This window comes from Chanos chanos, chromosome 5 (genome assembly GCF_902362185.1).
Source record: "Chanos chanos chromosome 5, fChaCha1.1, whole genome shotgun sequence".
NCBI classification, from domain to species: domain Eukaryota; kingdom Metazoa; phylum Chordata; class Actinopteri; order Gonorynchiformes; family Chanidae; genus Chanos; species Chanos chanos.
Genome location: NC_044499.1, coordinates 9,148,999 through 9,162,535, shown reverse-complemented (window position 1 = coordinate 9,162,535; position 13,537 = coordinate 9,148,999). Strand labels below are relative to the sequence as shown.

The following is a 13,537-nucleotide window of genomic DNA, read 5'->3' as shown; positions in this document are numbered from 1 at the left end:
GTGTGCCAGTGAAGCAGCTGGGTGTTGTTCGTGGCCATGTATGGCGTGAAGAACTTTCTGGTGGGCAGGGAGAGAGAGAGAAAGAGAGAGAGAGAAATGGAGGGGAATCGGAGGTGATGTGTGGCGGTCTCCCGAGAGAGCAGGCATGCATCAGAGCTCTGTCAAAATTCACAGGGCAGTGTGGCAGAGAAGTGTATTGGAGAGGCATAAGGACAGGACTGTGCTGGAGCAGTAAGACAGGGCAATTGGCAGGCAAGAGCAGGAGGACGTGCCTTTGAAGGACTAGCATTACCAAATGGCCCCCCCCCCAAAAAATAATGGGAACAGGCCACCACCTTTTGCCCTGTAACTACGGTTAGACAGCTCACAGCACTTCACTGTTATCAAACACAATCAGCTTCAGAAATGAGATGGGGGGGGGGGAAGGGGGGAATCACTTGCTGTGAAGACTTGGGCTTTGGACACAGTACTGTAAGTTTAAGTAAGGCTGCACAGGTTTCACATGCTCGTGTCCTGGGAATGTGCCAAGTGTTCAACACAAAATGCGGGAAGCCTTATGCTCAAATATTAAATGACCTCTGAGAGGATTTGTTCACATATACACCCAGCATTGCTCTAGAGCCGCGTTACTATTCCATAAGAGGTTATTTCAGAGTGAGCAATCAATATGTTATGTGAGGTGGAGTTGATGGTACAGCATATGTTTATCACTACTGGAGGGGGGGAAAAAATCATATATAATGCAACTGCTTACCCACAAACACAATCAGGTCAGAAAAATAGTCAGGTTACACATTACCCTTCTGTATTTAATGAATTCTGCCAAGACCTCAGTTCAATATAATACGATACTTTTTCTATTCTGAAGTGCCTGTGGTTTGTTGACTTTTGGGCAGTGCAGTGATGAAACTGAGAGCTGTAGATTACATGGTGGTTATGTTTCAAACAGATGAGGTTGTATATAAGGGGAGAAATGTGTGGCTTGCTCACCACTGGGTTACCATTAGGTAGCGAGTGGACGCTGGCAGTTTCTATATATGATTCATGATTTCAATTCACTCCATCGCAACCCACTTGTGAGGCTGATGTTTGGGTGGACGTATACAATCTGTATGCGGGTCAACAATAACTACATTTCTAAAAAGACACGCAGAGGTGGTTTCAAACTTTATTTCTTCTTGTTACCACAGTCGAGGTTAATCATTATTATTCTAACATACTTACAGTTTGAGCTTCAGAAAAAGGGTACTCCTCCGTGCCTTTCTGGGTTCTATAATGATAATGGAATATTTTGGACGTGGCCCCGTCCATATAAACGTCTTTACACGCTAAAACATCGATACCACATCAAAAGCTTGTTTATTTCAAGATGTCTTTATCCAACCATTTACTATTCTAACAAAATTAGAACGGGAAAGGGGACAATTTTGCATAGAACGAAACGGGAGGAAATGGAGAAATGAGAGATGATATTCAGTGAACAGAAAAGATTTTTCATGTGAACAAGAAAAAAAAAATCAGCTGTAGTCAGCAGGCAATGTATATAGTTTGATGCTAAAAAAAAAAACCCTCTGTATTACATCGTCACAACCCACGAGAGTTACCCATGTAGCCTTTTCCATGGGCAAAGCCATAGATATTCAAGTGACAAAGAAATTACAGCATTTGAAAATTTGAGTAATACATCAGTGAGAGATATGCCCAAGTTGTACAGAGTGGTCTACATCCCCCTCCCCTCCCCTCTGTGTAACCTCAACACCCCCCCACCCCCCCTTCCCAATACCCACACAGCTGTGATGTTGGCCAGCATCTTGCTCTTGGCTTCTCTAGACCTGTTTGTTGGGATCCCACACACACAGAGTGACTGTGCCAATATAGCTGTGCTATATTGCCCTGCTCTCAAAAACTGTGGCAGAGAACCAGAATGCTCTTTAGCTACCCTCATATCCCCCCTACCCCCCCCCCCCAAACCATCGTATGTCCCCAAAGAACCTGGGGAAAATTTTCCGCCACGGCAAAAATAGTCTCCGTGAAAGCTGGCAGGGGTGTCTCGGTGCCCTTAAGTCGCTGACCCCAGCAGTGTACACACAAGCGATGAAATTATTTTCATCACAATATTTATAAATTTCATTAAATCGTCTATTTCCCTACACCGAGAGTGCACACAGTGTTTTGAAACCACCACAACATTCAATTTAGTATGCCTATGTGAAACAAACCAAAAGGGGGGGGGGGGGGGGGGGGGGGGTGTTTTGTTTGGATACGCTAATGGACTTCTATTGGTGCATACGGTCATAATATCTGCAGAAGCTGGACTACCGTGTTGCCTCTCTTTCCCGTTTCCCTTTTCTCACTCTTCTGGAGTGTAGTAGATGAACATGAGAATAAGCCTGCAGCCAACAACAGCTGTGAGCGTACGTCAGCTTAACATTATGTCACATTCTTGGAGAAACATGCGACCAAGAAAACTGATGACGATCAACATGCTCTAACGATAGTTGCTACTTATCAATATCATTTCTATGATGGAATCGTCTTTGCAAGTTATGAACGTCAAAACATAGCTTTCATTTTGCAAATGAAGGAGGATACATGATTTGACTGTGTAGTATACACTGTCTCTCTCTCTCTCTCTCTCTCTCTCTCTCTCTCAACCTGAGCAATCAGCCATGTAACATATGATGTTATTTCTTCCTTTAAAAAAGTAATCGCAGTTGAGAAGAGCGGGTATAATTTTGTCAATCTACCTCTGCCTCTTCGACTTTGAATGTTGACCGCATTGTATAGACACAAAAATACTACTGTTGTGACATAAGATTTCATCCAAGCCCTTGTGTTTATACAGGGACTGGGGTTTCTCATTTTGAGAGTAAACAGTTAGGGGAAGCTACTTATAGAACTGTACCACTTAATGATATAGTCCTCAAGAGGGGGGTTGGCCTTCCCTGCCCACGTCATCTCTGACCTTTTTCTGTTTAGAGAAGGTATTTAATTTCACCTATTTTTTTCCCACATTCACACACAAGCCATTGCAGCATGCGAGGCGGCATAAAATAGTGGCTTTGTCTTGATCAAATAGTGGTGCAGGACCTGAGGATCACAGCCAAGCCTTAAAAGAATGGCCAGCAGCCACTAGCCAGAAGCAACTCAACACTGCACGCTCCTCACCTGCTTTATATTAAGCCTGTCAGATTAAATAAAGTGGCAAACAAGGTAAAATTGATAGAACGTTTTAAAATATGTATGGCCATGGATCTCTTTGCCAGACGACTACCGGATTTCGAGCTCCAGTGCTGAAGGCTATTGACAGTTTTTATGTCTGGGGATGAATGTTAGAAAATTTGTTTACCGCAGAGGTCCTGAAATAAACCGATGGAAATCAATATCTGATGATCTGATACCATGTTTTTATGAAGAGTCAAAACAGAAACACGACCTGAACAAGCTTTGTATACGTTGTACTGATGTACAGAATATACAGTACACACAGTACACACTATGGTTGGTGATTCTTTGATGAATAATAAAATATAGAGTATTAAAGTAAATTGACTGCTCTTGAAGGTTTTAATGATAACTACTAATGATATACAAGTGTAATGAAATCTATGTAGAAACTTCACAAACGGGTAAGAAACTGAAGGCTCTCTGAGGTAAATGTATTCCATTTCTGACCGAAGAGAGCAGACCTAGTTATCCAACAATTTATCGATACAGAATAAAAAGTAAGCAAACTCAACACACTCAAGAGTACCATCTCACCAGAAGAGGAGTCGTGCCTCTTGCTGTTTGGTGCCAAGGACATTTATACTGTATGGAATAGTTTATAACCCAATATTGCCCCCTGCAGGACACAGATTCATGACTTTCTTTAGTCTTAGTGACCTCTCCCTTGTTAGCAGCATCATCTGCAGAAATATTACATCACATTACATTATGGTGACAAAAACTTCCCTCATTCTCTCACCCTGTGGTCACAAACAGCTCCATCTCTGCACTGAACCTCATCCGTTCACCCTGTGGTCACAAACGTTCACCCTGTGGTCACAAACAGCTCCATCTCTGCACTGAACCTCATCCGTTCACCCTGTGGTCACAAACAGCTCCATCTCTGCACTGAACCTCATCCTTTCACCCTTTGGTCACAAACAGCTCCATCTCTGCATTGAACCTCATCCTTTCACCCTGTGGTCACAAACAGCTCTATCTCTGCACTGAACCTCATCCGTTCACCCTGTGGTCACAAACAGCTCTATCTCTGCATTGAACCTCATCCTTTCACCCTTTGGTCACAAACAGCTCCATCTCTGCACTGAACTTTGTCTGAACTGGTGCGCAGGACAGGGTCTAGCTTGGACTCAGCAGAAGGAGTTCATGGCGTGTCAGCAGCCTGTATCTCACGATACTAATGTAAACAATCATGACTGTAAAGGGGAACATTTTGAAGTGCATTACTGTGTACTTAGAAAAAATAAGCACTTAGTCCACATACTGTTTCACAATGTACAGCCAAACAGAACAATCTTTTTTCAGTCAGATCTTAATTCAATCACTTTCAGGCTTAGTTCCATAACGGTGTTCCACAACATAAAGTGGTTCTTTTTTTTTTCTTTTTCTTTTTTTTTTTGCTCTATTACACGCTTGAGCAAATATTCTGTCTTTTTTTTGTTGCTGTTGTTGTTGGTTTGTTTATTTGTTTTATTTAGTTGTTTTTTCTTCTACTCCTGTTTTCGGCATTTTAAACCCAGTCTCATCAAGTTTCGGATAACAAGGGAGCCCTTTATGGAGGGGACACAGGGGGCACAGTGAAAAGCAGGTCAACACGGACGAAGCCAAATTTCGTCTCGCCTCGGGGAAGTTTGGCACAATTTCTAATGCTTTCTTCCTGATTATCAAAGAAAGAGCAACTGCAGCAGAACTGTATGTTTAGACCACAGGGACTCACAGGGGTTCAGCTAAGCAGAACGATAATAAACCCAAATTCATCGCTCTGGACTTCCCTGGCCTCCTGGACTCACTGTGGCACTTAAGATCTTTCAGTATACTGTCAGTACAGTCCAAGAAATAGTCTTTCAGATGCTCAGTGTAGTCATTATTTATTTTTTACATGGCTTCAGGTGCATTCGCTTTCTCTGTTGTGGTCCCAAAACCATGATTTGCATTTTTTTTTGTTTTTTAATCTTAGAGTGTTTTGGTTTCTTTTGCGTTCCAAAGTAAAATGCGAATACAGTTGCTCCCTTAGCTTGCACGTAAGTGTCTGTTTTGAGAAATTTTGAAATGCCACTTGTAAAAATCATATAAATATATGTATATGTACACACACATACAAACGTATAAATATATATATATATATATATATATATATATATATATATGTGTGTGTGTGTGTGTGTGTGTGTGTGTGTGTATACACACATATATACATATACATATATATATATATATATATAAGTAAGAGACTTATTGCATCATGTCAGGGAATATTACACATGAGCGAATGAATGGCATATGTCTTTGTTGGGAGGGCTGACTCTCTGCAGACTGAACTAGTGGATGGCTGTGATCAGAAGTGATGCCCATGAACATCAGAAGCAGCTCTGGCATTAGGCCCAATGAAGTGATTGGCATATTTTCCTCTCTGTTGCCAGACGGACTGACACCAGAGAGCCAGAGAGTCTGACCGGAGCACGCTTTCAGTACACATCAAAGACGCAAGTCATTTACGCTGAAACGCTGCCTTTCACTTCAGGCTTATTACACAGACCTTAGGTCACCCCGTGTAAAGGTATGTGAAATAACACCATGTCCTCATCTCAAATTATAAATTTGTTACATCAGTACTACATAAACAGTATTATTTTTACAAGAACCTGAGCTAGATGTCTCAGACCGTATAGCTTTCCACTGAACTAATCCCGTTCCAGTGAACCCCAGTCTGCTTCCTGCAAGCATTTAATACTTCACCTTTCCACTGAGATACTATCAGACCTCTTGATGGCAGCATCCCTCTTTCCCAGAATGCTTTGCTGTCTGCAGAAGAGGGGCCTAAGGGTGGTTGTGCCAATCAGGAGGAAGCGGATACATATGAGGGGCAAAACAACAAACAAACCCGGAGACCGGTAGAGGAAGCCAGGAGAATGAAGTTTGTCCAATCCTGCTGATATGAGTTACATTGAACAACTGCCCCCAGCACTGATTAGTGCAAAAAATAACTACTGAACCTGGAGGAATTCAGCACAGATGTGCAAGGGAGTGGCTATGGGAAGAGTGCAGCCAAAGGATGAGAAATGTAGATCATAATCACTAGTTCAGTGTTTCTACCCAGCAGACATTACCCGAGTTAAAGAGAAAGAAAAAAAAATATGAGAGTGTTGGGGTGGGGTGATGGTAAACATGGATACAATGAAATTTCAAGGAGGGTGTGCTGGAGGAAGTGGGAAGACCAAATATGGGAAAGACAAAGAAGGTGGAAATTCACTCAGACTTGCAAGAAAAAAACCCCCCATGAAATACCTGAGAAAACCCCAAGACATAGACGGATACTTGCATATGGTGAGAGATGAGATACTCTACAACATACTGCAAATGGGGAGGACAATACCAATTCATTTCACTTCAGTTCGTCAAATGTCAACAAAATACAAACCACTGAAAATGACAGCATTTTTCAAGCAGCTATGGTCCTGTTGCCTTTCAGACGGTCCTTTCCATTTTGGGACTGTCAGTCTATGAAACAGACACTGAAATGAGAGGACATAATGTTGCATCAGCAGACTGGTGCTGCATGAAGGGCTTTTTCTGAGAAGCAGTGCACAATAGCAGAATGGAGCAACACCACATTTATCTATTCCAAACCTATGATTTACCATTCATTCCTGCGTGGTAATTAACAAAGATTTTATGCATGACTTTAGTATTGGAGAAACAAACACATGTATAATCTGTGAACTGTGGTGCATATTCACGTTAGACCTCCTTTGCATGTTCAATCACACAGCAGCACGCTGCAGATGAAAGTAGTTCAGGAGTAGCTCCAGGTCAAACTAATGGATCTGTTGTGTACAAACACGTCAAGAGGTAAATCAGCACACGCCAGCTCACTGGCACAGAGAAGAAAGCGATGATTATTAATTGTCTCTCTCTCTCTCTCTCTCCCTTCCTCTCTCACCCTCTCCTTCCTTCCTTCTCTTCTTTCACGTCTCTTTTTCCCTGCCTATTGCTGTCACGTTCTGACGGTCAAGTCCTAGCAAACATCAAATGTTAACATTTGACTTGTATGGCAGTGTAAGAGGCAGAAAATCACAACTTCACTAAAGAGCACTTCACAATTTGTTTTGTTGTTGATTTACTGATTCATTCAAAGTAAGAATAATTTTGACATTGTGACATTTCGATATGGCCAAAGGTGGAGGGGTTTTGGGGGAGGGGGGGGGGGTTACTGATGCTAGATTAATTACTGAAAAATAAAGGCTGACAACGAATTCTACAGTTTTTTGTATGGAGTAAATTATTATATGGAGTAAATTATCCAAAGGCACTTTCATGCCCGCAAGCCTTCATTTCAAAGGCACAAACTCGCAGCCATACAGAGGAACAAGTTTTTCTTTATTCTAAAAATTCTTATGGTATTAAATATGCCGTGCTCTGGGTCAGCTCTTTCACTTGAAGAACTGAAAAAAAAAAAAAGGGGTTCATGTAGACAATCAGAGTTGATTTGTGATCCATCATTCGCATCACTCCATCACACGGGGAAGACTTCTGTGGTGAATGAGAACAGACTGTTGGGTGAGTCATAGCACGCGCCCTCGCGCCGAGCTCCATCACCCCCAATCAACCTCATTGTCCTCCCTCGCAGCAGAGTCCTGTCTGCACCTGCTAAACGACTGCGCTGAAGGATGGCCCGTCATGACTGCCGAACGTGACCCCTGACCCCCATGACTGCATCAATCACTCACGCTCGTGTTTTCCGTCTGGCTGCGCCACCGACCGAAAGCGCGAGTGTACGTCAAACGACATTGAATCCGAAGCAAGCTGCTCTAGAGCGATGGAAATGAGACAGGCTGTCGCCAAGAATTTGTCACATCAGTCCCCAAAACGCCTCAAAATGAAAATAGTTATTCCATGTCTATTTCAGCTATTTAATATTATACCGTTTGAGTACTTTATCTTTCATCGAGTTTGTGCCACAGGATAGCACTGCATATTATACATTATTCATTACAGTTGGCCTACACTAATAATGTGAGATAATTAACATCTAATGAATTTTTGCACATTTTTTTCCAAAGCAAATAACAGGGCTGGTCTCAGGTCTGGTGTTGTCTTCAAAAGCATTAAAGGCCTGACAAATACGGTATGTTTTTTTTTTTGTTTTTTTTTAACACAGTGTGTGTTAAGGGTTGCTTGATCAGCCCCAACTGGAAAAAGCAATTAATGCCCCCTTCACAGACACTGTCTTACCAGCAGAACCTTCAGTGCATCTCACCACAACAAACAACAGCTCTGACAGTCAAAAAAAAAAACAAACAAAAAACAATAACTTAAAAGAGTATGACATCAATTAGCCTGGTCATGGTAGCAGAATTATCCTCTCTGAAATGTTACTGACGCTAATTAGGCCACACTTTAATCATGCGTAAAGCTGAGGTAGAAATAAACAATAAGAGTTCAGGAACTTAGTCTGGTATTTTATCATTTTATCAAAAATTAGTCTTTGTTTTCTTTCTATGTTACACCCAAGGCTTCATTAAGCTGTGTTTCCTCTGTTTCATTCGAATGATGGTGAACTTTATTATGCCCTGAGAAAAAAAAGAAAAGGCTTCTTTATTTTCTTTTTCTAAAACGCAGTCAAATTATAGAAATATTTGATGAACCAAACTGATTTGACACAAAGTGACAACGAATAATATCTCTCTGTCATCCTCTGCAAATCATCAGTAAAGAGGAAACTCAATTTCGAAGCATGCATGTTTCCTTTCTCAACACATTTAAGTGTTATTGTTTGAATATCTTCGCAGTTTCTAACAGTGTATGACTATGTTTTCAGTTTCTCAATTTCAGTTTGGAAACACTGATAGAACATCTGTCAGAATAATTCTGTTAGAACTTTTGTACAGTGGAATTCTAGAACCAACTCAATAATAAGAACACTGTATTAACTGTAAAATAAACTAATAACCCAAGGATATGAATGGGTTACATTGGCCATTTAAGCAATACTAGCCCAATCATAATAAAATAGTTGGCCCTAGTAACATGTCAACTTAAAAAAGGTATCTTGAGTACTGTTCCTTCTTAAGAGGGCTAATAAAATATACTCTCATCATCCATAAGCAGATGGTGTATGAAAACCATGCCAATCACTTTATGAGCAGTTCTGGGATTCTGTTGATGTTCATAAAATTATGCCTGAACTCAAGGCAAAAAATCTAATTCTCCCAGAAACACTGCCTGAACCAAAAATGTACTCTGATGACATTTTAAAATCTAAAGCATTATGTATACTTGCAAATGGTCTACTTTAGACTGCTTGAAAGTATGCAGTGGTTAGCTGCATGGGCCACACAAGAGAACAGTTCAGAAAGTGAAGGGTCATGGGGCTTTCGTCCAGACTAATCCAGCTGATTTAAGGGAAACTGTAATCTCAGGACGAGTCATCATTTCATGCTGTGAAATATAAATTGAGTCAAAACCAAGCGCGCCTGTTGTAAATGAAGGACATCATCACTTCAGTTGGACACACTCGATGTTACCTTTCAATTTTTCCAAGGAGAACTGTTGAATCTGATCAGTAATTAATATGTTCTTTCCTTCTTTTGATGAGATTGTATCCATTCATCTCTCTCTCTCTCTCTCTCTCTCTCTCTCTCTCTCTCTCTGTCCCTCTCTCACTTTATACTAAACAGTAACATACGGTTCACGGGTACAAGCCTGCAGGACTTCCAGGCAAATTGTGTCCCTTCTCCTAGGATTTCGCCACCTCTTGCTCCCATGATGCAACAGCAAACAAAGGGGCAGAGAAAGGGACATCTGTAGGGGATGCTAGCCAGAGGTAGCTTGCTAGCTGGAAAAGTTTTAAATGCCGAGCTTAAATCCGAACATCATTTTTTAAGCCGAAATATCAATATCTTATCAAACTGCAATGTCATTATATTACATTCCGTGCCGATTTTGAGTACGTCGGGAGCTTTTGTTCGATTTTTGTAAGTTTAACATTAGCCTCTTACCACGGACTATCAGGCTAGTAAGCTAGGATAGCATGTCAAACGATTCCTTTTGACCTGAACACTTAGCCGGATATGCTAGCAAGCTATGTTGGCTGAGGTGATACATTTGGAAAGTGTTTGGACAAAGAATATGATTCATTTGGCCTTTTAAGGACCTCTGTGAAAATTCGATCAGTTAACCCAACTCATGTGAAGGGATGACAGGTAATGATTTCATTCCATCACTTGTTTTGCGCATTTACTTAATCAGCAAAGGAGTCTCATTGTTACCTGGCTTGTTAGCATTTAGCTTGGAAACATTGCGAGATCAGAAAAACTATTGTGTACAAGGCCTTTGGAGGTAGACTGTTAGCTGGCTACGATCTGTTCTGTTTGAGCAATAGATAATAAGGAGGCCGTTTAATAATGTCATCTGCATACATCCAGCCAAGCATGCTTCAGAGCCTGTGCAAGATGTTATAGTAATATTTTGTAATAATATCCTATTTTTAATAGGTACATTCAGATAGCTTGCATGGGTCGCAGGATAACTACACCTCGTAAGCTAATAATCTGCAATGGAGGGCAACTGAATCGCGCTATTTATGGTGCCTTTTGATTTAGAAGCTGATTCACTTGTTTTTTCTGTGTTGCCTTGGTAGAAGTTATGCTTGATTTGTTTGCTTGTCAGTAAGGAGTCAGTTAGTTTCATGGCAAACATAAGTTAACTTTGGTACAATTTTTATAAAACCCAGAGCAAATTTTGGGTGGTTACCAGTACAGGTCTTGAAAATCTTACTCATGTATGCTCTAACTTTCCATAGCTTTTCAGTGTCATTATCTTATTGCACTCCGTGGGCATGAGTTGCTGAAGTTAAATATTATTTTGAAGTTTTGCCACGTTATATGGCTGTTTACTCTTTAGCCAAAATAAATGACTTTACAATGAGAATGAATGATTTCTGTTTTCTCTTTCAGACATTGCCAGTGTGGCACTCGCCTAATCGGCTATGTGTACGAGTCACTGTCTTCATCCCTAGAACACTCATTTAGATTCATCCCCTTCCAAAAATTTGGGAGGAAAAGCCAGGATGAAGAAGATAAGTCTTAAGACCATAAGAAAATCATTCAATTTAAAGGGCAAAGAAGATGGTGAATTTCCACAACCAGGTTTGGCGGCCAATTATTCCGTGGAAGATTCTCTATTTGGAAGATGTCACAGTAAAGAACTTGTCGGCAGTGACTTGGATAATGAGGAGGATAAAGGGTCCAAGAATAGGTCCAAAGGCGAAAGCCTTATGGGCACTTTGAAAAGAAGGCTGTCAGCCAAACAGAAACCAAAGGTCAAGGGGGGTTCTCCATCGGTAAGCTCCATAGATGACGATACCCTCTCCTCTTCGTCTGCTCCCATTAGCTTTAGTGACATCAAATCCCAGCATTCCCTGCGCTCCACTTCTGTTCATAGTCACCATTACAGTCCTACCCCTTGGCCCCTCAGACCAGTCAACTCTGAGGAGACGTGTATTAAAATGGAGGACAAAGTGAAAGCTTTGATTCACTCCTCAGGCCCCACCCAGAACCTCAACGGTATCCACAAAGAATTCCTTGAACTCCAGAGGGATGGACTGTTTGAAGAGTCTAGTAATGCCTTGAAGAATCCTGACACACAGAATGGTGACTTGCATCTTGAAATGGATGAACATGTGCCTGTAGTCATTGGTCTTGGAGCTCAGGATTACATCCAGTACACAATGCCTTTAGACGATGGTCTTTATCCCGAGGAGGGGTCGCGTTCGTTCTGTGTGGACGGCACCTCGCCGATGGACGTCGTGCCTCAGTCAGAGGGATGTTCTCTTCACGCGGACGAAGACCCCATCGACCAGGATCTCTTATCGCCCGACATTTTCATGGAGCCGTCGGTGAACAGACTCCTGTTAAACACGGCTAACGTTTTGCTGCAAGGCTCCAGACTTGAAGCCCCCCTTTCGCCTTTGCTACCTCCACTGTCTGGCGGTCGTCTACAGAGAAACGTTCCTGGGTTTGGTGGTACAAACTCTCAGGTCGCCGAAAGAGTCATGCATCATCTCAACTTCGACCCCAGTTCAGCCCCTGGAGTTCAGCGGGTATACGATGCAGTGCAGAACAGCGGACAGTTGGTGGTAACCAGTCTTACGGTTGAGCTGAAGAAACTAGCCAAGCAAGGATGGTATTGGGGTCCCATCACGAGATGGGAAGCAGAGGAGAAGCTCACCAGCCTGCCCGACGGTTCTTTCTTAGTCCGCGACAGCTCAGACGATCGTTATCTCTTGAGTTTGAGCTTTCGTTCACAGTGTAAGACTCTTCACACCCGTATAGAACACTCAAATGGAAGTTTCAGCTTCTACGAGCAGCCTGATGTCGAGGGCCACACGTCCATCGTGGACCTCATTGAACATTCTATGAAAGATTCCGAAAATGGAGCTTTCTGCTACTCCAGATCTCGCCTACCAGGGTCTGCAACCTACCCTGTCAGACTGACCAATCCTGTTTCACGGTTTATGCAAGTGCGGTCTCTGCAATACCTGTGCCGATTTGTCATTCGTCAGTACACAAGGATAGATCTGATACAGAAGTTGCCTTTACCTAACAAAATGAAAGACTATTTGCAGGAAAAGCACTACTGAACACAGTGAGACTGGACTTCACAGGTTTTTGGTTGTTACTTGCACTTTTTGAGATGAGAGTGAGGCAGGTTTTGCAACACACGGTTTTCCTAAGTCCGTTTGATTCCATTAGTCTACATATTTTTGTCAAGGCAAAAATCCAGTGAGGTTTGTTAGTTGAATTAGTGTCTCTGCTAGATTACATAGGGGATTTGTTGTTTGGCAGACCAAGTGCAAAGAATGTGATTAGAGTGGTCAAAGTATCATATTTGAGTATTTTCTGCATGCTCACACTGAAACTGTAGCATTTATTTTTGGTTATGGTTCACACTTATGAAACAAACAGTCCATATGTTTTTTGGTCTGCGTAGTCCAGACAACGCAACATTAGCACATAAAAACCCCCCTAGCATTCGGTGCTTGTTGGGTATTTGAGGCTGGAGCCAGCCGTGCACAGATAAATTTTAACATGGCTTAAAATTTGTGTTGGTAATATTTCCCCGTGACACAGAACGCCAACCACTTTGTGCTCAGTTCAACGAACATTAGGCTATATGTTATTGCATTATCACACAGTATTGTTATGTTAAATTCAGATACATGGATGAGAAGACAGAATGCACTAAAAAGGTATATCAAAAATGCCAAAATTTGCTATCCAATCGCTTCTCCGAACCCATTTTCAACTTT

General features: G+C 41.8%; 1 protein-coding gene across 1 annotated transcript; it reads left to right on the top strand.

Annotated features, from left to right (window-relative positions):
• Positions 1-10,377: 10,377 nt before the first annotated feature.
• socs6b (suppressor of cytokine signaling 6b) lies at positions 10,378-13,282 on the top strand. Its single transcript, XM_030774486.1, has 2 exons — positions 10,378-10,430; positions 11,184-13,282. The coding sequence occupies exon 2, from the start codon at positions 11,297-11,299 to the stop codon at positions 12,866-12,868; it is 1,572 nt and encodes a 523-aa protein (XP_030630346.1). The 5' UTR covers positions 10,378-10,430; positions 11,184-11,296; the 3' UTR covers positions 12,869-13,282.
• The last annotated feature ends 255 nt before the right edge of the window (positions 13,283-13,537 follow it).